This window comes from Rhea americana, unplaced genomic scaffold (genome assembly GCF_003343005.1).
Source record: "Rhea americana isolate MKP2758 unplaced genomic scaffold, rheAme1 scaffold_47, whole genome shotgun sequence".
Classification (NCBI taxonomy): Eukaryota; Metazoa; Chordata; class Aves; order Rheiformes; family Rheidae; genus Rhea; species Rhea americana.
Genome location: NW_028186612.1, coordinates 5,397,579 through 5,423,080, shown reverse-complemented (window position 1 = coordinate 5,423,080; position 25,502 = coordinate 5,397,579). Strand labels below are relative to the sequence as shown.

General features: G+C 41.2%; 1 protein-coding gene across 1 annotated transcript in view; it reads right to left on the bottom strand.

The window, feature by feature from the left end:
- Positions 1-25,502, bottom strand: part of LOC146589325 (vasoactive intestinal polypeptide receptor) — a 112,515-nt gene that overhangs the window by 36,819 nt on the left and 50,194 nt on the right. The window contains exons 3-4 of the mRNA XM_085316503.1: positions 18,909-19,016; positions 2,504-2,607 (exon numbers count right to left, since the gene is read on the bottom strand). Coding sequence (XP_085172629.1) covers positions 2,504-2,607; positions 18,909-19,016 — 212 coding nt within the window. The remainder of the gene's footprint in view (positions 1-2,503; positions 2,608-18,908; positions 19,017-25,502) is intronic.

Genomic DNA, 25,502 nt, shown 5'->3' with positions numbered 1-25,502 from the left:
TATTCACAAARCAAGTTATGCCCAGAAGGATCTTAGAATTATTCAGTAAGCAATTCCCTGCCCTTCTATTTTATGATAACTGATCCTTCTTGTGTATAGAGAGATAGTTCTGCATTCACTTTCATGTGGGAATGTGGAGTTATCTCTGCTCCGGAAACAGCATATAATCAATTCTCACTCTTCAATTTGTACTTGCTGAGGATGATCAGCTCCTGTTTTACAGATATCAAAGTACAGAATTTTACCCAAGATCACAAATAGAATTGGAATTTCACTTTTAATGCACAGATTACTAAAATATTCATATTAGAAGAAAGAGAGGGATTTGGAGATGTAAAGGAAACGCATGCTCGAGCTCTAAACCTAGATGTGCTGTTGATTACTGCACAAAATTGAACAACTTTATCATTCTCCTTCTGAATTCTAAAAACCTCTGCTGACTTTCTCAGGCATGTTGTAAGAATAGCTAGTTAAGGCAGGTGCTATACTAAGGGCAATTCAGAATCAACTTAAATTCTGTTGAGCAGCCTCTATGTTTTTCCTGTGTAACTGAGGTGAGACTGTGAACCACTTACATTTGTAATGAGCATGAGGCAGCAGAAATGCTGATAATAGATCCTGTGCAGCCCTGTATCCAAACATGCTTAGAGTTCATCTCATCTACTTTAGGTCTCTAAGGCTAAACTTATCCAGGCTCCTTCTAGAATTAATTTTCTTTGGGGAGAAATGTGGGACGAAGTGACCTGTGAAGATGCCTATTTCTCTTTATTGCCTCTAGATGGAAGATGGAGCCTACGGGGGCATCAAGGGTGGCCCAGTTCTAATCAAAGACACACAGTGGGGAAGTGGTTCATCCCTTCTGAAAATGGGGTAGCAAAACAACCCCCAGTTTCTTTACATACTGTTCTTCAAAGTCAGGTTGGACAAGGAAKCATTATCATGGCAAGATTCGTAGGAACACTATGTCAGTGCCAACACCATCTGCTTTCCAAGGACAGCTAGAATTTAGGAATAAAATCTTACACATATTCCTTACCTAGTTTTTATACTTTTGTTGTTTCTGACTTGAGACCAGTAGATGTTAAAAGTGCATTTTAGGCATGGATGGTTATCAGTCTATTCTGGACCTCATGCCTCATACTGCCTGCTGCTCTTTTTTTTTTTTTTTTTCCCCAAACTGAAAGCCAAGTCAAACAAAAAAACAAAAAAACAAAAAAAACAAAAAAAACCCTCTATTCTTCACAAGCTAGTACTGCATGTTCACTCTCCTCAGCCACCTTTCACACAAAGTAGACTTAAACAGCATGACAAAGCTACAGAAATAAAAAGAAAATAATTAAGAGAGAATTAAAAGAACACAATACGTGTTCTCTTGGTAACGAGGCACTCTGGCAACACTGCAGTCCTTTGGGTCGCCAAGGCATGTCACAGGAATTCCCAAATCCCTTTGCAGCTGGAACGCAAACTCGAGCTCTTGGTGGAGGGTCTTTGCGCTGCGGATTGCTAACACTGGCCTACACAAGGCRGAATCGGCGCCGTACGTTTTGGTCACAGAAATGGGACACTTGAAGATGTGAAGTGGCAGCAGACCCCCAAAGCAGGMGAAAGCTCTGCCATCAGCAGATCCCCGAAAGTCTTTGTGTTGCTTTCCCTTTGGTATTTTTTGTATTCCTTCACTATCAACGCTGGCTAAGTTCAGTTCAGATTTTCCATTAACTGTTTGAGTGCCTTTGTAATGTGTGGTTATACACAAAGATCCTTCACCGCACGTATTTGCTCGTTACTAAGATTCCTACGTCCAACATTCACCAACATTGACATATGATGTGTGGCAAAAAAAGGCATGKATTTAAAACAAATATAGAGTTGTGGTGAAATATAATGCCATTCTAACAAGCCTTTTCTCATTGACTACGGCACAGCTGTAGGTAACTAGCTTAGATACTGAACTTTTAGTTAGGTGAGATGAATATCGCTTTTAAAAAACACTTTTGTTATCCTCTTTAGATTTAACCTTTCATGTCTCAGCATGCAGCTACCCAGTAACAATCTTCTTTCTGTGTAAATGCCAGTATGCTACAATATTTTAAAGTTAATTACACACGGGTCACTAATTACTAATTTACACACAGGCAATATCCTTGGGAGCTTGTGTATTTCCTAACAAAATATATAAATATTTCAAGGGACAGCTTGGACTAACATTTCAAATGTAAATGTAATGTAAATGTAAAATCAAGCACATGAAGTGGCACATGGGCATCACAGTGACACCGCTCTGATCTTTTCTGGTGCTGAGCTGCTGCCACTACCTTGGAAATCAAAGCGAGGGTCAGCTCTTTGACCAGAAGGACACTCGAGCTCTGCTTCGAGGGGTCCTCAAGAGGATCCTTCCTTCTTGAAGAAAAACAATGGGAATGGAAAAAACAGGCAGGGGAACATCATGCGATTCTATYGTCTACCCCTGGTAAATCTTGTAGTCTATCCATCTAGGTTTACCCACCTCTTCCTCTGGAGTGCTGTTGGAATCATATCCACAAGCTAGGGCRTATGGTGCAGGGTACACATCTGTCCAGCCTTGGCTTGTACAATTCCTGGTCACATTCCCTAGAAAAGAAGGATTAAAAAAGACATGTAAGGCTTGCTATTAAACAAATGGCTGCCTACAGTAGATTCGATGGCTGATCACACCTCTCTTAACACCTAGAATAAAAGTTTTGTACTCTTCCATTATTATGAAGTGCTCGTCACACAGAAAATACAAATGGGAGGGACCAGTTGAGTAATAAAGTTCAGTCCTCAGAAATTTGTAAATGTTTAATATGTGGGTACCCACAGAACAACTCTTCTAGTGGTAACACAGTGGGGACCCATAACTGTAGGCACCAGAAGGAACTATTATTTGAGATTATCTCTATTCCTGGAGAATTTATGATCTAAACAGAGTAGTGAGATATTTACTTCTTTCATTTTGCTTGTGAGAAGCTACATGGATAAAGTGCTTATTTTGTGTTATATAAGTAAAGTGGGAGAGCAGGAAAATGAATGCAGTCCTCAAAATCCATGCCTTGCCCACAAGACAAGCCTGAACTTTACTCAAATGTGACTCCAGACAAATCTATTGCACTCTTTATTGAGAACCAAATACATCAAATCTGGCAATGAAGGGAGAAAAACCAGAGAGTGTCAATCTGTACTGCACATTTTAACATGTATACTCACTGGAAGGAGAATTCTTGGGCCTGTAAATGAGTTGGGTGCTAACAGACTGGGAGGAGCTGCTTAATTAATGTAAGTACATCTCTATCCTTCAGCCAAAAAAGACAAAACTGTGAAGTTCCCATGCCTCTTTGATACTCTCTTCGTACTTCTTGGTCCATCTGGGATTGTAAGAAGGCTATCCAGTGTGTATCAAGCAAAGCTGTACTCACTTCATAAGATATTTCTGCTTCCTGTTCAAACTGGACTGGGTGACTATTAGAACTTATCTGTTGCTCAAAATCGGCCTAACGAGTGCAAAGTCTCCTTAGAAAGACTTTAGTGGCAGCACCTTCATTTGTTCCTGGTAAGTGCTCACTCCTCTGTGAAATCAAGCTTTCTCTGAACAGAGCTAAAGACATTATTGTCAGGAGCACAGGATGCCAAATCTAGTCTTCTCGCTCCTTTCTACAGTAATTGGAAATTCAGGGTGACTCCACAGGGTTATTAGTTATTATGAGGGGTCCTGCATAGCCAGGGGCTACATAGACATTAATCAAATAAAAGTAGGCAAGAGGCCAACAAACTGACCAGGATAGACCTTACGCTAAAAGGTTCATAATATAAAAAGCCAAGAAAGATGTTTGTCAGATTGAAACAACACAGCAGCAATACATCAGACAGTACGTTGCAAATACTCTAGCATCCACTCTAACCATTGATCCCTACCTTGCTTATTGCATGCAAATTACATCGTYGTGTTGTTAATTTGCACACTTCACACACCAACAGGTCAGCATTCCTTTAGCATCACTTATCACATAAAATTGCTTGCCACCCCTGACCGGGCAGTTAGTACAATAAATCATAATGAAAAAATAGTAAATAGTCAAAAATTGCTTCTGATTTCCTACAGGAAGAATTGCATCAGTGAAACTCAAAAGCTTTGCAAACATTTCTAACAATGAGATTCTTTGCACACAGGAGTAATAAAACTTCTGCAAATAGGAGCAAAACAATTATGCAGTTATGAGTCATGAAAATGCTCAAGCATCACCTCCAGGAWTTTCTGACTATTCAGTCATCTGGACATCTTGGTAACTATAGACCTGATGTATCTTGCACTGAAATCAGCAGCCATCTACCTAATGATCTTTCTTGAATTCTTGTCACAGGTGGACTTTGACACTAAACTTCTCCCTGTAATTCTTCCTCGCAATAGATCTAAATTTCATGAAAGCTCTAGTGCATTAGTCCATTTTAACAGCTGCCCCAAAAGTAGTTTACTTGAGCACAGTTTGGTGGGTTGTTATTCCTCAGGCTTTTCCTTTATGGTGATTATTTGCACTTCTTTTTTTCCCAGGGTTCATATCAAGATCATAAAAGATCCTATCTGTGCAAATAAATCAAGGATATTATCACTGGTTTTTTTTTGAAGAGTTATGTAATTTCTATCGCTTCTTCCTCTTCACAATAGATCCCACCATCCAAATTTTTCTGCCTCCTATTTCCTGATGAAGACTCCTCCTCTTTGTTTGAGGATGCCTTTAGTTTTCATGGTGGTTCCTTCATTCCTTCCTTCTTATCCTGAGTGAACAAACAGGTGCTTGTTTCAGCTTCATTCATTTCCTCATATACTCATATTTCTTCTTTTTTAAACACATTTCCCCACTACTGTTTGCTTCTTTTGTAATTCTTTTCAAGGTTCTCAGAGTACTTTCCAAAGTTGTCTTAATTTTAGTATGGTAGAGGGAAGGAAAATGACACAGCATCACTGGGACGAGACTTGGTCTCCAGCCCAAATGTTATACTAAATAAGTGAACAAACTAAAACACAGAAGAAAAATAGCAAATCTGGCAAACCTATCGAGTGTGTTTTTCTCCTGTTGGCAGCGACTAGTGCTGTGTGCTCCCACACAGAAGTAATCTTCCATCAGTCCTCTGCTGAGATCAGGTACTCAGGAGGCCACGATACATTGCTTCCACTTCAGGGGAAGCTGAATAAAAAGCAGCTCTCTGAGAGGAACTCATAAAGCAAAGTTTATTTTTATTATTTTGCTCCAGATCTGGAAGCACGAATGGTTGATTCTCTGCTGATAAGTGAAAAGAACAAAATGATTTTTTTAAAAAATAAAGCCAAACAAAAGCATTTTTAGTAGGCCTCTCAAACCCTGGAAACCAGCACAGTGCAATTGCCCAGGTTTTACTAGAAATGCATGAGGTTTAAAAAAAATCCTCCTAATTATATGGAATCTCACTTCCCCCAGAAGTTTTTCTACCACTTTTTGCTGCTCAGGTCACTTTTTGATTCACAAATTCAAACACATGGTCTGAAACAACAATCTTCCTTATAGTAACTCTCATGTTCTGCACTAGATGCTGGGTGTGTGTGTGTGTGTGTGTGTGTGTGCAAAAAGGACAATTAGAAGATAGGGATTTTTTACTACACTTTAATATTGGCTCTAGTGATGGATGATAGGACAGACAACATTTCTAATTACTGTTTGACATTAGGTTGATTCCTTTCCATTCTGAAGATGAACCTAAAACTGGAAGTTTTCCATGTTGTGTCTGTCCCATTAACACTGTCTGTGTAATATGAGTTCTCCCCAGAAGCCTACACTAACGAAGTATTTTGAGGCTGCAAAACCTAAGTGGCTGTATCAGACAAGGGAGAGCTTTACAGTATTTCTACACTGGGGAAATAGCATCTCCAGCTTGTGGAAGGTCTCAAGGTTTCTGCAACTTTCCCATTTCCCATCAAATTGAAGCTAAATCATTTTAAACTTGATGGTGCATGAGTCCTCAGCAAAGCAGACCAACAAGAAGTCAGAGGGCTCTCAGCATGCCAGCTCCTTCACCGTGGGCTTTTCTCTTAGTTGATGTCAGGACAAAGGAGTTTAAAGATAAGGTTTTAAAGGGAACAAGGTGATGACTTTTTCATATTGGCTTTCTCCCAGGTTTGAGGGGATGCACTAACAAAGGAAGCAAAATAGCAGCGCAGAAATCTTTTTAAAAAAAGTTTGTTCTCTATAACTGGCATATATACTGTGTAAAGGTAATCCACATACAAGCTAAAGAGACCGTAACTGCCACTGGAGAACCAGGATGGAAAACTAAGTAGCCAACTTTCCAAAACTAAGTTGATGACGTAAAAGCCGCAGAAGGTCTGTTCTGTTCACAGAAGGGAGTATCTAGTGTAAATACAAGGCTAGACCTTTGGCTCTTTTATATCAGTGTTTATGACACTCACAGAACAAAACACTATTGAAATGCAAGGGGTGAAGCAGCAGGCCTGAATAACCAGTTTGTGGGAAGCTTTAAGGCTCAAGCATAGTATGACAGGCTGTGTTTAATCAAACCACTGCATTTCTTGGCGCAGCCACCGATACAAGACTTGCCTCTTTGCAGATGTCTTGATGTCAGTGCRGAAGTGTTAGCAGCTCTGGGAGCAGCCCCAGCGCGGACAGTGAGCTGGCAGGGTCTCTGAGCAGAGCTCTGCCATGGCCAAGGCCAGCCAGTCTGCAGCATACTCAACRCTCACTGATTGCAACGTTAATCAGCGGTGGTGATGGGCCATCCAAGTCAACATGAACTGCTGGGTTTTACATACAGTGCTTACTCATGCCCRTGTTCCTTGAAGCTCTGCTTCCAGTGTGCCGGTGTGATTAATGGTCGTATAGACACGGCATGAGGAGAGACTGCACTTCCTCCATGCACTTCTCCATCTTTCTGGTAACGCGCCTGCTACGGGGCAGGACTTTGCCATCTGGCCCAGCAGCTGCTCATGTTTTAAACAAATGCTTCTTTAGAGTTCACAAAGCCTTAGCTAATTTGCTAATCTACACGATTTGATAGCATGCTTATTATGAAAATGGAATTGATGGTTGTAAGCAATTAGCTGAATGTTCTAGTCTTTCCTCCTGATTAGCTTGTGTGACTGTACAAAATCCAGCACACAACTCGCACTTCTCCTCCTAAGTGGCATGTCCTCGCTTCCAGGATGATTCAGAAACTGGCTGCTCTGGGTAGCAAAGGCAGAGGAAAGGAAACTCTTCTCCACAAAATTGAGCTGGACTGGCCCAAAACTTTCTGCCAACACGTTCTGACACAATTTTAGSTTTAAAAAGAAGTGTTTCTTTTTAGTATAAAAAGTCTAATCAAATAAAAAAGACTCAACCCTCCTCAAGACTCAAGAAGGGAATGTCCAAGTATTCCTGCTTTTACTCCAATTTTATGTTCAAATTACAATACTTTTTTTAATTCAGTTTCTTCTGTGGAGAAAAACCATTCTTCTCCCCTCTTCCTTCCCACATTCCATTATCTCTTTTAGTTATATCTATAAATAGCACCATAACCTCTCTACCTCTGACAGTCACCAACCGGCTGGCCCTCAGCCCAAAGTCTGGGACTATCTGTGCCGTGASATGGTAAAGAAGAAAAGCAGACAGAAGCTGTGTCAACTAAGCTTCCAGTAAATCACTTCATAAGACATTATGTGATGGTTTTGCCTGTTCTGAATGTCTTTTTGGACCTGAGATGGCTTCAAAATAATTAATCAGCTACAGTTTCCTTACTGGAAGGTGAGTGAAGGATTTCCTCACTGTACTCAGCAAGTTTCACATAGAGACTGGGAATATTCTGCTCATAGAGAGAAGGTGTGGGTTTTGGACTTTCTTCTGCCCTCTTTTCCCTGGAAGTGCTCCTTCAGCTCATTAAAAGCACTGACAGGTTAAACTGGAGTAAAGTATGATAGCACAGGAAAACTACCAACCAAGTCAAGTATGAAAGACAATGTCCGGTGAATTCACTGCCACAGAGGTTACCGAATCAAGGAAAATGTGGCTGTTGGAAATAATGTGTTACCTTTCTAGTTTAGAAGATCTATTGCAGGAGACAATCTTTGCACTTGCATGAACTTGCACTTACTCAGACCAGCAAACCTTTTCTGCTTCTCCTCATCATCCAGTTCCTATGTTTTAAGTTCATCCTTTATGTGTTCAAATCATTACATTGCAATGAAGCCTCAATAAAGGGGATCCATTCAAATACAGCATCCAATAGTAGAAATCAGGAGAGACACGAGTCTCAGCTTTAAACTATCCGAAAGAGTTTGTTAAAAAAAAATAATGGGTCCTTTTCGTCAGCGTAAACGTCTGATTTGACATAATACTTTTAACAAATGCAAATCCTCCTTTCTTCACTTGTTTCTCTGTGACATACAGGGTCTCCAAGCAGCACTTCTTGCCACACTTCTACACATTGCCCTACTTCTACAGAGTAACACACACAAATCTTCCCTGCTACAAACACACCCTAGTGGATGCAGACCTACCTGAGGTTTACTTATCCTTCTCAAATTCACCTTCCTCACATATCTGCTCTGCCATGGGACAGTGCACGAACCTGTCACCTTCTGGGTAAGTCTGAGCAGAGCTGAATGTTGGCGCACAGTTGTGTCCAGTGTGCCTACACSGGCGCATACTCTAATAATTTACTAACACAGTGCTGATAGAAGCCGTTTGCTGCACACTCTTCCCCTCCCTCTAAGCTGGCTGACTGATTACGCACAAATTGACTTGACTGCAGATGCACAGGCAAGTCCCTCTGCACTGCTACGTTCCCTGCAAAAAGATAAGCCTGGCTGCAGTGGTCCACGCATTCTCCCTCTCCACACTGAGCTGGTACCTTTATTCTGTGATCTCCCTATTCCTTAGCAGGCTTCCAGTCTTTCAGGGTGGGCTCAGAGCTGTGGMTTGCCCTGGCGATTCCCACATTGCCAGTAGCAGATGCTTTGGAAAAAAAAATGTARAAAACAGTAAGCCTGTCCACCTTGAGAAGCTGTACCCTCCTAGTTCCCTCAAATGGAGGTTGCATATGGGCTAGTGTTTCATACACCTACCCACTGAATTTATCTTATTCTTATCCTCTGAATTTATCTTACATCTTTTTGATAATTCTGATATCTATTTATACTTTTGGCTTTCACTAACACATTCCAAATCCATCAGCCCTTCCATTTYGTTATATGCTGTATAAAACTGTATCTCCCTTTGCTTGTTTTAGACCTGCTGGTGGACAATTTCATACAGTGCTTCTTCTCATTTCTCCTGTTGAATTGTTACCACGATGGTGGCCCTATTCACCATCTGTCCCACTAGACCTGAATCCCTCCACTATTACTCAATGAATTTGATCAGCTGCACTTTCCATGAGGTCTTCTCACCTCTCCTTCACTCCCTTCATTTTCTGCACAAACACAGGCTCAACTCCAAGGCTTCTTCCTCTGTCTTCAAGATCCTCATAGCCCTATATAATAGGTCTTAACTCAAGCTCTGCACTGAATACTTTTCTTGATTGCTGTTCCTCAGGGAAAATGAAGAGACACTTTTCCCAGGATCAGTTGATCAAGGTGGAATGATTTTCCTCACAAAGGAAGGACTATTACATCTTTACAACCTTATTCTCCAAGTGCAAGGGGCACCTGTTTAACCTGCCTTTTCCGATAGAAAAAGAAAACACTAAACTGAGGAAAAAAATCTTCTACAGGAAAACACTGCACATATAATTTATTAACTGAAATAGAGTTTTTGGAAMAGGAACACAAAACTACAAAACTTATAATTCAATTTCTTGATGTATAAACTTATTTGGGAGTGATGTGGAAGACGGATGAACTGAAATGACTTTGCAGATTAGTTTATACYAACCAGTAAAGGGCCTAATAGAGGAACTAAATGATTTATTCAAGGCATAATGGAAGTAAGGAGTTAGTGGAAGTGAGATAAAAATGGAAAATTTTCATTATAAAAGACGTTTGATCTCAGTAAGAGTTAAATATTGTGCACGTGAATAGAATAAACTTGGAGAGGTAATTTTTTGAAGCAATTTGTTGTATATGTCCAGCACTCAAAAGGTTTTTTTCTCAGCTTCTTTTTGTCTCTCAGCTGTTGCAAATACCCACATCAGACTCAGAAATATGTCTGAAAGTTTGTCATAGCTGGGGTCTTAGCTCTTTGAACTTACTGGGAAAAGACTTCTTACTGGCTTTTAATGGGAGTCTGAATTCATACCAAGAGATTTAAGGYCAGTCATGGCTAAGGGATGTTCTCCTTAATTTCCCTCTTGCTTCTTTTGCCCTTTCCGGTAATAGCTTCTAAAAGAGAGGAGAAGGTCTGCTTCGAGTAGCAATCTCTCCTGCTTCTCTATGATCATATTCTATGGCCTGAAATTGATTTTCTTCAACCAGAAGCTATTAAAGCAACAGCAGTTCTTACCATTTACTTTTCTTGAGATTCTCCTGAGTCYACTGGAACATCTCCAGTTTTCTCAACTCTGTTGTTACTGGAAAACACTTGAGACTTCCAGACAGAGTTACAATTTATGCTTMACTGGATGTAGACATGGTTAGATCTGGGAGAAACTTGTATGGTAAGTCATAACAAAGGTATTTTCAGAACTTGCTTTGTCTCCCTCAGTCATGGTGTCACAAAATCATTTTTTCAGTACACTTACTGCCAAGATGGTATATTGAACAAACCATCAAAATATGACATGGTGTCAGTATGTTCCATGACAGACTTCAGTTTCTTTCTTTGTTCCTTTTCACACCATTTCTGTCTTCAGTTATTACTGCCACATCTTCACTGCCCTGAAGCTTACTGCATCCTCGATTTCCTGAAACCTTCCATTTTCCCTTGTCTTCCCCTCTCCTTCCTGCACATCACATTGTTAAGTGTGAAGATCTTGATTCTTAAYAAATAGGACAGATAATTCCTTCTTTCATAACATTATACATTCTTCTTAATTAGGAATTTATAAACTGTTTTTTTCTCACAGCTGTCAAGCTTTAGGACGAATTTCTCATTAAACCTTTAGACACTGCAATAACGGTATTCTAAGGAATATTTACAAGAATAAAACACACAGCTCTTGATAAGTGGAGATGTAACAACTCCACAACCATCGACTGACAACAGGTTTTCCACCTGTGTTCCCACATGGCTGGAGCTGGCTAACACGAGCGATGTACTCTTAAAAGCAGACATAAAATCAACATTCATCTATGGAAATGGAGTAATTTGGCCCTGATTTCTGCCTTCTGTTGTCCATGACAAATGAGCAAAATGGATCTCAGACAGGGCTGGAGCCTGCCCTGATGGTCACAGTAAGCAGAAGCTTTGGCCCACCTCTACCCTTTCTTTGATATCAATGGTGCAAATAATTGGCATAATTCTATGTAAATGAGAAACTTTCCTGGCAAATCTGCCTTTGTGATACTTGCCTTATGATTTGGACTGAGCCTACTTTACACCAGAGCAGGTCAAGSGCTCACAGTGAACAAACTGCATAACAGATATACCTGACTGCTTGTTTYGTTTTAAACAGAATTATAGTAAATAAGCAGTGAGTCTGATCCATTCTGGGGTTCTCAGTGAAAGTGGTAATGTCTTTGCTCATTGGACYTTCTCCTACTCCCTCCCTTTATTTTGTTCAGTTTTCTTTCCAGTTTAAAGAACAACAAAGAAAAAAGAAAAGAAATCAAGGAAAAGAATACTAGCCCAAGAAAGAGAAATTAAGACTTTTTTTTTCAAGCAAATTAGAATAATTTGGGGGGATATGAATGTCATTCTGCATTTTTGTTTGTTTCATCTACTTGTTACAGATCTTTGCATGAACAAAATGCAGGAGTTCATTCCACCTAACTTTTCCCATGGAAACGTAGGGATTCTAATCTGAAGYAGACACTTAGGTTCCCTGTGTAGTCCACACTATACCTTCACAGGGCATGTTACCCTATCCTAAGACATGTCATGGGGTGACTAATGCTCTGGAAATGCTTCCCTTCCTCCACTAGCTAGAGGGAGGGATTAGACAAGGTATTTAGATTGGATGCTTAACYATTAGGTGCCTACAGAGAAGTGGAAAGACTCTTTCTTGTATATCTGGCTAACTAAAGARAAAGGCAGCAGAATAATGACCATATCCATGTCCCTTTTATGAATTTCCYTTTTCTATCACAAGATGAGGCCATACTCTGCCTCAGGAGTCACCCTAAGCCAGCAGGGATTCAGGAGTGTTTGGAGAACTCCTCGCAGAGCATGTGAGGACCCCACACGCCCAAATGGGCCAGSTGGTGGGCAGGATGTAGATTTATAATGAATTCAGGGATCATGCTATCAAAGCTTTTGCTCTGAGATCAGTGCAGCAGCTTACAGGTGACATCAAGGAGCTGCTTGCGGCAGCCTGCTTAATCATTTGCTCAAATACCCGCAGGAGCTCATTCTCATGTTATTTCATGGTGATCTCTTCCCTTTGCTCTGTGCATTTATATGTGTGTGCCAGAACTGGAAGGGCTGGGGAGTGGTGATAGCTGAGTCCTGCTTCATCCTGAACTGTTAGGAACTGGGTGTTACCAGTAAATGACATACCTCCAGTGGATTTGACTCATCTGCCTCTGTTCTAATGAAGACAGAAAAGATTAATCAACATGTTTCAAAGGCAAGGTACGGAGAGAGGATGTCATTTCCAAAACTCTCCACAGATGAGTCATAAAAAAGAATGAGATGACAGAATTAAGCCTCTGCCGTCTATCATACTAAACTTGTGAAAAGGCCATCAGCCAGAGGCCAGCAATAACATGAACCATGTCTTGTGTGTGTAAGCCCTCGAAATAGCTGGGATGTAATCAGGATCAAAGGACAGAATAACTCTGAGCACACTATTAAGAAACAGAATGACAAATGATAACAAAAAGCTCTTCACTTTTATTTGTTGAGTTGAAATACAGCACAGAGAGAAAGATACCTTTTAAATTCAAACCAAAAAGTTGTCTACCCAGAAGAGTATGAGCTTGGAAATTTATAAAAATAGAAAGCATGGAAAAATCAAAAACAAAATGAACAATTAATCTTCATAATGGACAATATGGATTTAACACATCCATAATAACATCCACAGTTTCGCAGGTAAATTTGGGGGCTCTGCTTATTCAGAAAATGCTTGTTTAAAGACAGGCCAGATTTTGAATGCTGATGATGGTATAAGGATAACTTGGATTCCTCTACATTTAAAAGATTGTAAACCCAAAGAACTTGTTCTTTAGGCATAAGACAATATTTACAAAAAACTTCCTTAACTTGCAGTAATGGTAAAAGCACAAGTAATTTAGATGTATCTGAAAATTTTATCCATGTGTTTGCAAATGAGCAGATTTGGTCCACCTGTAGCTAAAATCCCAGGTGGACTTCCCTCCATTAGCATGGAGAAAGAAAGACATCTTCAGGGCTGATTCAAAACACAGAGGAAACACCTCAGCAGGTTTAGCTCAGTTGGTTAGAGTGTGGTGGTGCTAATTCCAAGGTCATGGGTTCAATCCCYGTATGGGCTATGCTGAGGKTTGGACTAGATGACCTCCAGAGGTCCTTCCAACCTTACCATTCTATGACCTCTAGGCTAGATGGGATATGCCTCTCCTGCTGTTGACTAGAAGAGAGAACTTACATGGCTAACATTAGGTGAGATGATGCTTCTCCTAACTACCTGCACCATGTAGACAGAAAGGAGTAGGGCTGAAAAGCATCTTTATTAATATTTGCTCTTGTTTAAATTCAAATATCTTTAAATCACTTGACCAGATTGAATCATCTTTCTCATGTACCCTAGGCATTTTTAATCCTTGTCTCCATGTAGAAAAATAGAAGTATGCTTGTTTCATTAATCAATACTGCTAAAAAGCCTTGTCATTTTGAGATTTGTATTTAAGAGAAAAGATTGCAAATCTAAACACTTACTACTGCCATGCACAAATATGTACYTTACAGGTGACATACAGCAGAACTGCCAGTTTGTACAGCTGGTATTAGACAGCCACAGGAGTCTGGTTACACGACTCTCATYGCACTCTAATTCTTGCTTGGAGAACTGCACAAAACCTTTTGAATGAGCCATGGAAATCAGTCTAACAAACTGTAAGTGCATATAAAAGCTGTCAGTGATAAGCACRGATAGCTTTATGCTCGTTCTAAGTCTCCAGCAAGCCAGGAAAAGCATTGCTTCCATGGAGATCTAAAGTCAGATACAACCTGGAGAATTTGCTTTTCAGCAGGTAGGATTTGTGGCTGTGAAAAAGGACCAAGAGAAGCAGCTTGGAGCTGAAAAATGTCCTAAGCCATATGGAGAGTGTTCTTAGCAATGAGAGTCAGAGGAAGGGACATGATTTTACCTGAGATAGGAACTGAAGATTCACCTGAGACCAACACTCAAGTCCTGGCTTGTTTTCCTACATAATACATAAATCATAACTTAATATTCAGCCGCAGATTTGAGTCTCTCATTCTGCTGGCAGTCGCTGAGCTACACAGCCAGGTCTCTTTCCCTCTCTGTCTGGCTCAGTGAATGTGAAATGCAGTGGGTCCATCAGAAGAACATACAGAAGCAGTCCTGGATCYTTAACATCTTCTGATCACTTTAAAAGCTCGACAAATACCATCTCCAAACTCTGTCTTTAATTCTTGCACAAATCCTCATTGAACCTTCTTCCAATTTCTAGTCTGACGGCATTTATAGCAGTTTACAGCCATCTGTTTTTGTTCCTGTGTTGGATTTTGGCTTGAAATRCTATTTTCACTCCTTGAAATTCCACTCTTGAAATGGAAACTCACCCTTTCTCCTACTAAACTAAGCAAGTGCTGCTGAGCCACGTTCTTCYCATCTTTTCTAGCATGACAGACTTTATATTTATCAGACTATCCATCTTTTCCAACTTTAGTTCATCAACTACATGTAACAGGGAAATGACATGTACATGTAACTAAAAGACAGTGCCTAAAAGGCAATTACAACATTTTTTGAAATCTTTGTAGGATCAGGCAAGTCACTTCCCATCATTTTCCACACACTGCAGCTGCCATGCCAGTGCGACTCTGCAAACAGGCACCACTGGTCTGCAGAAATGCAGAAGTTGGACAGGTCTGTTCTAGATGGCTTGAGAGAGGAAATACACTAAAGGAGGAAACAGAAGTAAAACATATGCACGAGGAAGGAGAAAGGAGAACACAAGTGAATTTAAAGCGCCAGAGAAAACCACACAGCCACACAGGAGCAGCAAATTGTGCTGGGGTTTGACTACGAGGTGAGCAGGTCCAACGTGGCATTTGATAATCCTGAAACCCAGAAAGCAATCCCCCTCTTTGAGTGGGATCGAATAGTTCAGCGAGCTTCGTTATTCTCACTCCCCCAACCCCTTAAGCAATTCATATCATAGCTGAAGCTTAAAAAATGTCAGAGCTAATTTATACTATTTAACTCTTGCAGCATGGACAATTTGTTTTTGGAGAAACTGTAGGAAAGAAATCCCTATTACAAATGTCATCTTCACTATGTATTAAAAGAAAGYTGGAACACTCTGGTACAGAGATTGCAAGTAATGTACTTTAATAAAGTAAAGTACCAAAAATATTTCCATCCATCTCCGCATGGTACTGACGAATGTCAGGAAATAATGAAAATCTTCTGGATTTGTGAATGGCATAAAAATTTAATGTCAAATGACATCAGGACTATGCTAGGCATTTTAAGATTTCTAAATGCCAAGATATATTTTATTCTTTATTTACCATGATATAGAATATTAGTCATTTGAAGAACATATTCTCCATTAGGCAGGTAAATCACAATAACTATTTGTTTCCCAGTATTTCATATTTCTCTTGCTATAAATAAGATTTCCTCTTGCCCACAGCTTTGGTATAAACTTTTATGTTCTGGCAAAGAGACCAAAGAGTAGGACATAAACATACATTTGCTAGATGATTAATTTCCTTAAGGACTACTCACTGATACTCATCTCTGCAAATGAAATGCTTCAGAAATTTTCACAATACTAATTTTGTAAGGAATCTTGTAAAACAAGGGGCAACATTACCTTCACTTTACACACGACCATGGCTTCATTTTCACATTTGTAAATAATCATACAAAGTGCACAGCTCAGAGAAAATCAAAAATGGTGTTTTTGCCTAGGAAATGGCATCATTTTGTTTACAGAAGGAGATGCTAACACATATGTTCTGCAAAGGTGAGATTCATCCATGTTGTAAGACATCTACATCTGCCACAGCCACTCCACAATCATTCCGTTGTCGATGGAGAAAAATAGGTGGTTTTAAGATGCTATTCAGCTCATCCTGAGCGAGAAGTCAGCTGAACTGCACCTCTAAAGGGTCTACTTCTCCATATTGACAGTAAAACAATCTCAGAGGTAGATTTCCATACAGTAAACTCTAAAATTAGCTGATATTAATGCCATTCTAGGGAGGCATTCAATTTCTCAAATATAGGTGTTTAGTGCCAATTGAGACTTCCTCACGGATTTCTTAGATGTCCCAGGGTATCTCTAATAGCTCTATATGTTATGTATAGAAAACTGTATTAAGCTCTCAGCATCTACAGTGTAAGATGCCCACCCGTGAGCTTAGTGCTTCCACTATGCTCAACAGACAACTGATCAATACAGCAAATTATTTCAGCAGAGCTGTTCAGGTCCCTAAATACAGCCATTCCTTGGCTGCACTGACTAGATTACTGTTGACTTTAACGGGAACCTAGAAACCTAACCTGTACACGTACAACTGCATTAGAAACAGTGGAAATTAAGAGTGCTGAATCCTCTATCACTCTGTTTCCTCACACTCAGTGGGGCGAAACAGACCTTTTCAAGGTGCTATTCAAAATTCTTTAAATAGTTACTGTAAGATGGGATGAATCATATTCTAGCCATCATTGACCGAATGGACCAGCTTTCCAGTGGCTGGAAACCCTGGATGACAGTCCAAACAACTACACTAAACCAGATGAAACTCTTCCCAAGTGATAAGGGGGTTCACGTGTGAACCTCCTCTAGAAGGCTGCTGACACTGCCAGCTGCAAGGCCACGTGACATTTACTGAGCTCACTGCTCACAGAACTGCACAAATGCCAGTAGCCAAGCTAGAATATGGATATGCAGAGAAGAGACATGGGCTGGTTTGTATTGCGGCTGTTTCCTGGCCTTGTACTTTGAGGTACATGCACAGACAGCCTAAGTGGTGCCCTGACTGCTCTTAATGGAGTCTAGACTTCTCTCAGAATAGGAATCATCTATTTGCCTAAACACAGGTCTTCTGAGATGCCTTTAGGTTTTTAGGATCTCCAGTGACACATGAGCTATGGGAGATCTACACCCTTCTGCAGGGAAACCTAGAGGCCAGCTGAGATGTCCTAAGGCATCTCAGAGGGCAACAGATGCCCTTGAGTGGGCAACTGTATTGAGTCTTATAAGCCTATTCTAGTGCCTGGTTAAAGGCATCCTGCTCTCACTGGCTTAAGTTTAACACAGCTCCACTGATATATATATATATATATGTGTATATATATATATGTATATGTATGTATATATGTATATGTATATATATGTGTGTGTGTATATATATGTGTGTGTGTGTGTGTATACACACATGTACACATATATATATCATATATGTTCATCATTGCTCTGCCATAGTGGGAAGAAATACTGGAAAATTTTCTTAGTTGGAAACTTTATTGGTATTTCTGAGGTAGTTTTTTTCTACCTGTTTAAGTGACTCTGAGGGGTCCCTTACAGGCAGTGAGTGAATATTGGGCGCAGGAGATAGGAGGACACAGAGCATCAACTGAAAGCGATTCCTCCACGTAGCTGCAGCAGAGCTCAGTGGTCTTCTTGTGTCAGCTGGGATGTTACAACAACTGCTGCCTGCTTTTCCTGAATGCTGGTTCAGCAGTGATGAAATAGTGGGGAGTTTTGGAAACAAGGCGATTACAGCGTTAGGATGGGACTTCAGAGATTTTTGGTTTTCCTTTTTGGCTCTGCTAAGACTTTATGTGTGGCCTTGGGCAAATTATTTAATCAGTGTGTGCTCATTAAGCAGTTCTTGGTCTGTTAAACAGGGACAATATTGTATCCTTACTCACCCTCATAATCTGTCTTGTGTGTTTGGAGTACAAGTCTGTAAAAGTGGACACTTATTAGCCTGATGCATAACCTCCAGAGCAAAAGAGCCTCTTTCTCTGTGGAGGCCTGCAGGGCTACTATAATAAAAATACTAAATAATGACTGTAAACTAGCAGGAGACAAAGAGTCTTGTTGCTGTTTGCCCTGGAGACCCAAGTTTTAAATTAAAGCTTATGAGAATGTGCCGACCAGTGCATTAACGCGCTTTCTCCACCAGCCTTCCTTGCCTGTTATTTGTTAGGTTAATTTCTTGGCTAGTGACCAAATATGTCTCAACAGAAAAATATTTTATTACATTTGGTCTCAGCTTGTTTATTTTATGTTAGAGATTTAATTAATACAGTGCTAGACTCTCCATCTTCTACAACAAACATACTATTACATACATTTATTAAATTTTTGTAGCATACCACCAATATGGTTGGATTTCATCAGTAGTTATGTTTGCATCTCTATGATCTCAAGCTGTATGTTGTGCTGTAAGAAGGACAGGGAGGATGCTCTAATGGCTTGGGTATTCATCTATGGCTTGGAGACCTTTGTGCAAATCCTGAGTCCCTCTGAGCCTGTTCTGCTTCCATCTGTACCAAGAAGTTTTTGCTATGATATGATGCAACGCACTACAAGCAGTGAAGCCATAAAGCCCTTTAAATGAGATGAATTGTCTGTTTTCACTTACCGAGGAAATTGGTGAGGAATCTGAGATACTTTGGACATGGCCTCACCACAACTTCTCCCACCTCTGCTTTGGGCCAGCATGTAATGTTGTCCCATTGCCTTCTGCAACCTGGAAAAAGAGAAAAGCTGATGGTAGGACAAGCATGACCGACTGCTGGGTACACAGTATATGAAACCAGAGCAGAGAAACTGTTGCACAGCAGATCAGTGGTACAAAGGCAGGTGGAACCTACCACTGAGACCACAGGCCCTTGTTGGAAGGAAAGACATGTCCTTGACAGGAAGACAGAGGAATATGGAGCTCAACTACTTTGGTGGAGCTGGTGGGGTGTGAATCATGGTCATCTGCCGAATGAAGGGTTATATTCTTTTTTATTAACTTACCAGCAACTCCTAAATGCGTGAAATGGAAGATATTTTTAAAAATCTTCTCAAATCAAATAGGGCTTTAGTAACTTATGTTTTTTGCCCCAAATAAGGCAAACAAGCCAGAAAGAGCATAGGGCCTGGAGAACACAGGAATATTTTCTTTAACCATGTAGCTTTCAACAACCCCACTCCCTGAAATTCAGCACTGGAGGTTTCTGTAGTTTTGAGGAATTCACACACAGAGAATAGCAAATCTGTGCAGCACCAGACAAGTCAAGCTTAATAGTGAACAGTGCCTTTCTTAGAAGAAAAAAAGCAGAAATCCTTAATTAAATGTCTCTCTTCCCTGCCCTTATCTCTCCATGTTGCATTAAAACACCTGATCTGAAAATGCAGAGATATGCAAGGCATGCCCCCACTCCTCTGCTTTCCCCAAACTTGTCCCTAGCATTGCTTCCCCGTGAAATTAGTGGCTGCACAGGCAATGTGCTCAGCAGGAAGAGGACACAGAAAACATTCAAGGGATCAGAAGCCAAATCCTGATACAAATCTCCCAAAGTTTTTTTTTTTTTTTTTTCTTTAAAAAGGGAAAAGGAGGCTGAGGAGGGACAGTGCTGTCCCCACGAGTTGCTCTCTATGGAAGGGAGCATACTATGGTGGCATGGTGGCACGAGGTTGTGGTATAAAGCCCTACCAAAGCTAAGAAAGAAGCAGTAACCCATGGAGCAAACTTYGGACTGAAACTATAAGATTTTATTAAAATCAAACGTTTCCAAACAATCCTTTGAATTGAATAAAAATTTCCTGTGAGAAAAAAGGCCAGACATATTCTTTCTGCAGATGTTCTGATTTTGGTTCATTGAGTAATATGGTGTTCTGATTTTCTCATTTCATTTCCAGTTCCACATAAGGCATTAATGATTTAACATACAAGTCACATGGTTGAATATCGTAATGTTAGCACTGAAGCCAAAAGGAGTTGGTCAACCTGAATTTAAGCACTTCAGGCTTGTTTTTGCCTCAGCATGCTTCAGATTTTAGGATTTTTACTACCAATTTGAAATCATTTTTTTCCCTCTTGGAATTTCCATCAGATGTACGCTTCAGTTTTTGCCTGGATTAGATAGATGGGTTGTCATCAGACCTCCCTAAGAGTCACTTCTTCATAGCACCTCTGCTCTGCAGTTGTCATGCCCCATTACCTTGCAACACTTCTCCAGCTGTGACTAAAATGTTGTTGTTAAGGTCAACAGCCTCACAAGGGAAACCATAAAATGAAGAAGAAAGCTTTGAGATAATACGTTTCACTTGTGAGCAAAGGGAACTATGAAAACCACTGTTAAGCTGCATTTCTTTGGTAACAGTATCCTGCTTTAAAGTACCTCTTTTAAATCATCTTTTACCTCTTATGCTAAGAAAAAGCCTGGCGTCATCACAAGTTGTTTCAGATGGAGGCAGCTTGCTGTCTCAGATCAATGAAGTGAGCACGCAAGAAGGCTTTGAAGCTGAAAAAGAAACCTCAGGTCTCTTTCAGTTATCGCACAATTTTTCCTTCATTCTTTCATGAGTAAATAGAACTTCTCAAATAAAGTCCTGAGGTGGGTTTATTGGAGCCTGAAAAAGGAATAGTTGACAATATCTTCTTGGAGAAAGCTCTACTGTATCATTCATTAAAATTCAATTTGCAGATTTCTAATGTCAGCTACAAATGTCAGTTCCCACAGAGTCATATTTATCTGCTACCAAACAGCCAGCAGCTCCAAGAGTATTATGACATAAGATATTCTGCCCATGGAAAAAAGATGATTTTGTGACAAGGTCTTTCAAATTCTAYAATCATCAGCCTTGATAATTATAAAGCCCCCATTATCCCAGGACAAAATGAAATACAAGAGGATAGTATAAGATGGCTTGTTAATATTCTGAATTATGCATTTTGAGAATATTTGTGATCTCTACTTTTTTCTACGAAAGTATTTTTCACCACCACTGCTGATGCAAGTTAAAAGCTCAGTCTTGCTCAGTGTTGTTAACTCTTTGATTTAAATAAGGTGAAGACATGACACTGGATTTGCAAGATTCACAGAATGGATCTTTAAAAATTATTGCGTCTGCAAAGACCTCTCRTGTCTGCATATCAGCTCTTCTGATACCATTCTTCCTTGCTGGCCCCTCACATTTGCTGACATTACTTGTGTAGCTGTCAGGGAGGACTCAAGCTTTATGGGTGGGATTCATATACCTAAATTTATGCATCTACAAGTTAGATGTGTCAGTAAACCTGGAGAAGTCAATGGGAACAGGAGCTCTGGCTGGCATGTCAYGTCACCCTAGGATGGTTATTAAAAGTAGAGCAAATGAGTCATTCTCTGGAAGTATCCTCTTTCCAATGACTAGAAGGTGGCCTGCCACGACCAACTCATGTTTAGATATTTACTTTTGAGGCTTCTGAAATTAAGCGAGATACAATTAACTCATACTAGCTCTAAATCAGAACAAAGCTTAATATCTAATGCTTACATTATAATAACTTCTATGAAATGCAAGTTTCTTGTTTGAAATKCAAGGCAGAAAAAAAAAGCACTCTCCTTTGAAATGAATTAGACAATATGAAGATCGAGCACCTGTAAGATGCTTTGAATCTGTAGTCCAATGCCTGCTGCTCACACTGCAGTCAGCCTATGCGATGTCAGACATAAGTTTGTGCCTGTCGTTCCGAACTGTGACACAGACAGCCTTTACCAAATGGCCTTCCAGAAAATTGTCTTCTTTCTCCAAAAAGAAGACAAAAAAAGTCTATCCAGCATATTGATAGACTTTYTCCTGACAAATTGCTGGGATCAGGGGACCACAGCAGGCAGTACGGAGTCATGTCACTACAACAGACCAATATCTGAAAGAAACTATCTGAGAAAGAGCTGTTACGTGCCTCGTGGAAGGGGAATCCCTGTCTTCCCTATGACATCACTTGGCCTTCACGGATCCAAAAATGAGTTTGTTTTGCCTGACCAAATCATATTTAGTGATTATTTAGGGCTTCTTCAAAAATTAATTATAAATGTTGTCTTCTCCCTTGCACTGAATGCCTGCGGGAAGGATGCAAATCCTTATCCAAGGCAGCAGGTGGGAATGAGTCATGGATTTACCTTGTATTTCCAAAACCCTTGCAAATTGTATGGCAAACTTTCTAACGTCATTTCAACCAAAAGACTGGCTCTGCTCCTTTGCTTTTTACCAAAAAGCAAAGAATACATACTGCTGTTCCAGCAAGGGCTGTCTTTGCCTTGCAAAAGATCAAGTGAGTCCAGGGGACCCGTGGGTAAAAGCACTGACTTTTTCAAAGATGGGAGCACTTAGCACACCCTGGGTAATCAGGTACACTCTTTAAACTCATGCCATTATATCTGTGTATATATGTATGTATAAAGACTGTTTTTCTTTTCAGTTGTTTTTACTGTGACTTCCTGATACTCTGCTTTGTCATGCTCTTGTCCGGTAGATTGTGAAATGCTTTCTGGAGCCAAATATTTTCTTCTGGAGATCACAGGAAGAAGTCCTTTTTTGACAAAGCTGCCTTTTAGACTTCCCTCAGATAAGCAAACCAAACCACTCATACTCTTGCTGTAAACCACGCAATCAGTGTAATTAACAGAAGCCACTGCTCTCCCTCTTGAAGAGGTCTCCCCAAGTCTTGCTCTAGGAGAACCATCAGTGAAGGGGTTGGAGGCTGTTGGCTGCATGCCAGACCCAGATCTTCACCTTCAAYCATCAACCTCCCTCGTTGCAAGCCAGGTGCCTGGGCTGCTCAGCTGCAGGTGGCCAGGCTTTGGAGAGCTCTCCTCTGAGAGGCTCACATCATGGCATGGATGAAGGCTTCCCCCCATAGCTCTTCTCCCTACTCGTTTGCCAGCAGTTGCCACCCTAGGGCAATGGGGCACGCCTATCCCCAACTGCCACGGCTCACTGGCCAATGTCCACAGTGTCTGAAGGTGCTGACGCTGTCCCTACCAGACTCAGCTGTAGCGGCTTAAATAACCCCCTGAGGAGGTGATAGCCTTTTTCTGCCATTACTGCCAAATGCGAATAAAAGCTCAGGCTCTCACTTTCTCTCCCTTCAAAAGGTTAATAAATGGAAAACAGGCCAATCTGTATGAGGCACAGCTATACGGTGGTTCGTAGAACTGGTAGATTAAGAGTGCAAAGAACATTTCTTTCAGTTATATCTACAGGCACAGCAAATACACGGTCAAGGCTTATCTGGGAAGCAGCAGAGAACAACTCCCCTTCATGAATAAATATGAATCTACAGAGCTCTGGCATGGCTCTGAGATGTGACTGGGTTTGGCTGAGGAAAGAAATTAATGGCAGTAGGCTGGTGCTGAGGCAAGGCCTTAATCCAGGTGAACTCCCAGTTCAGAAAAAAAGAAATGCTTTTGGTACATTTCTCATTTGCACCAAATGCTCCCTAAGGAGTGGGAGTCACTCCAGATCTCTTTTGGAAGACATTTGCTCAGAAGAATCTTGCTCTTTCAGTCCACGTTTAGATGTAAAGATGCTCATTAGATGCCTGGGGTATCTCAGGATCTTAGTACACCTCTCACTAGCCACAGGTTGACAACAGCAAGGCAAAGTACAGCTTCAYTAAGCCAAGCTGAACCATCACTAGTACCTTCCCAGGCAACAACCTGGTGTGCTTCCAATGGAAACTCATTTTCGTCCCGGTTCGATATCAGCAGGCAGTTTCCAACCTCTCTGGAGTTAGGGCTGTAAATCGCTATTAGGTGACATTTATTCCCTCATTGACAGCTTGCGCAGAAGTTACAGCTAGATGCTGGATGTCCTTCCCTGCTTTGGYCAGTTTGCTTTCGTTACAAGTGATTATCATTGCACGTGATATTCTTTGACCCAGTCTAGCACTCAGTTTTTACCTGACTGAAGAAAACAGACTGAAAAAGAAAGGCTCTGAGACTTTGCTGAGCATCAGTCACAGAGAGACAAGTTGAAATCAGTCACACCAGAGAGTAGGAAAACCCATCCTGAGCCTTGGGGTATTACTAAGCAGGGCAAAATCTGAAGGCAAAACACACTTCCATTTCCTCTGACCTTTCCTCTATCCTTCTTTTTTTTTATATAAAAATCAAAGTGCTTCTATTTATGACCTCTCAGTTTAACTTCCTTTCCTTCCTTCTTTTGTTTTCCTTGCTCATCCACTGCAGCCAAGCTGAGTTAAGCCCTCTGGTCCATACCACGCCAGCTGAGCCAGGCCAGCAGCGAGGGCTCTCAGGGCTGGCACGGCTTGCTGTGCCAACRCCATCTGCACCTTCGCACGCAGGGCAATAGAGAAAGAGGGAGAGCCTGGCCAGAGATTAGGCTCACCACCACTTCTCAGCTGAAGGAACATACCCTGCATGTTAGCATCTCCATTTCACTGGAACCAGCAAGCCATATTGAAGATCAGAAATAGCCTTTCGCTAGCTAACTAGAAGGTCAAGTTTGCTCCCTTAAAGCATAGCTCTGAGTGGCCTCCACTGCCTGGTAGACTTGCCTCAAACACAGACCAAGACAGCTGCACAGATCATAATCATAGAATCAGTAAGGTTGGAAGGGACCTCTGAAGATCATCTAGTCCAACCTCCCTCCTCAGCAGGGTCACCTAGAGCATGGTAGACAGGGGTGCATCAAGGCAGGCCTTGAAGATCTCCAGAGAAGGAGACTCCACAACCTCTCTGGGCAACCTGGTCCAGTGCTCCTTCACTCTCACAGGGAAGAAATTCCCCCTCATGGTCAGGCAGAACTTCCTGGGCTTCAATTTCTGCCCATTGCCTCTTGTCCTGTCACATGGGACAACTGGAAAGAGTTTGTCCCCGTCCCCTTGACACCCTCCCTTCAAGTACTTCTCCACATTGATAAGATCCCCCCTCAGTCTTCTCCTCCCCAGGCTGAAGAGGCCCAGCTCTCGCAGCCGTTCCTCACAGGGCAGGTGCTCCAGCCCTCGGATCATCTTTGTACCCCTACGCTGGACTCTGTCCAGTAGCTCCATGTCTCTCTTGTGCTGGGGAGACCAGAACTGGACACAGGACTCGAGATGAGGCCTCCCCAGGGCTGAGGAGAGGGGCAGGATCACCTCCCTTGACCTGCTGGCAACACTCTTCCCAATGCACCCCAGGAGACCATTGGCCTTCTTGGCCACAAGGGCACATTGCTGGCTCATGGTCAACCTGTCATC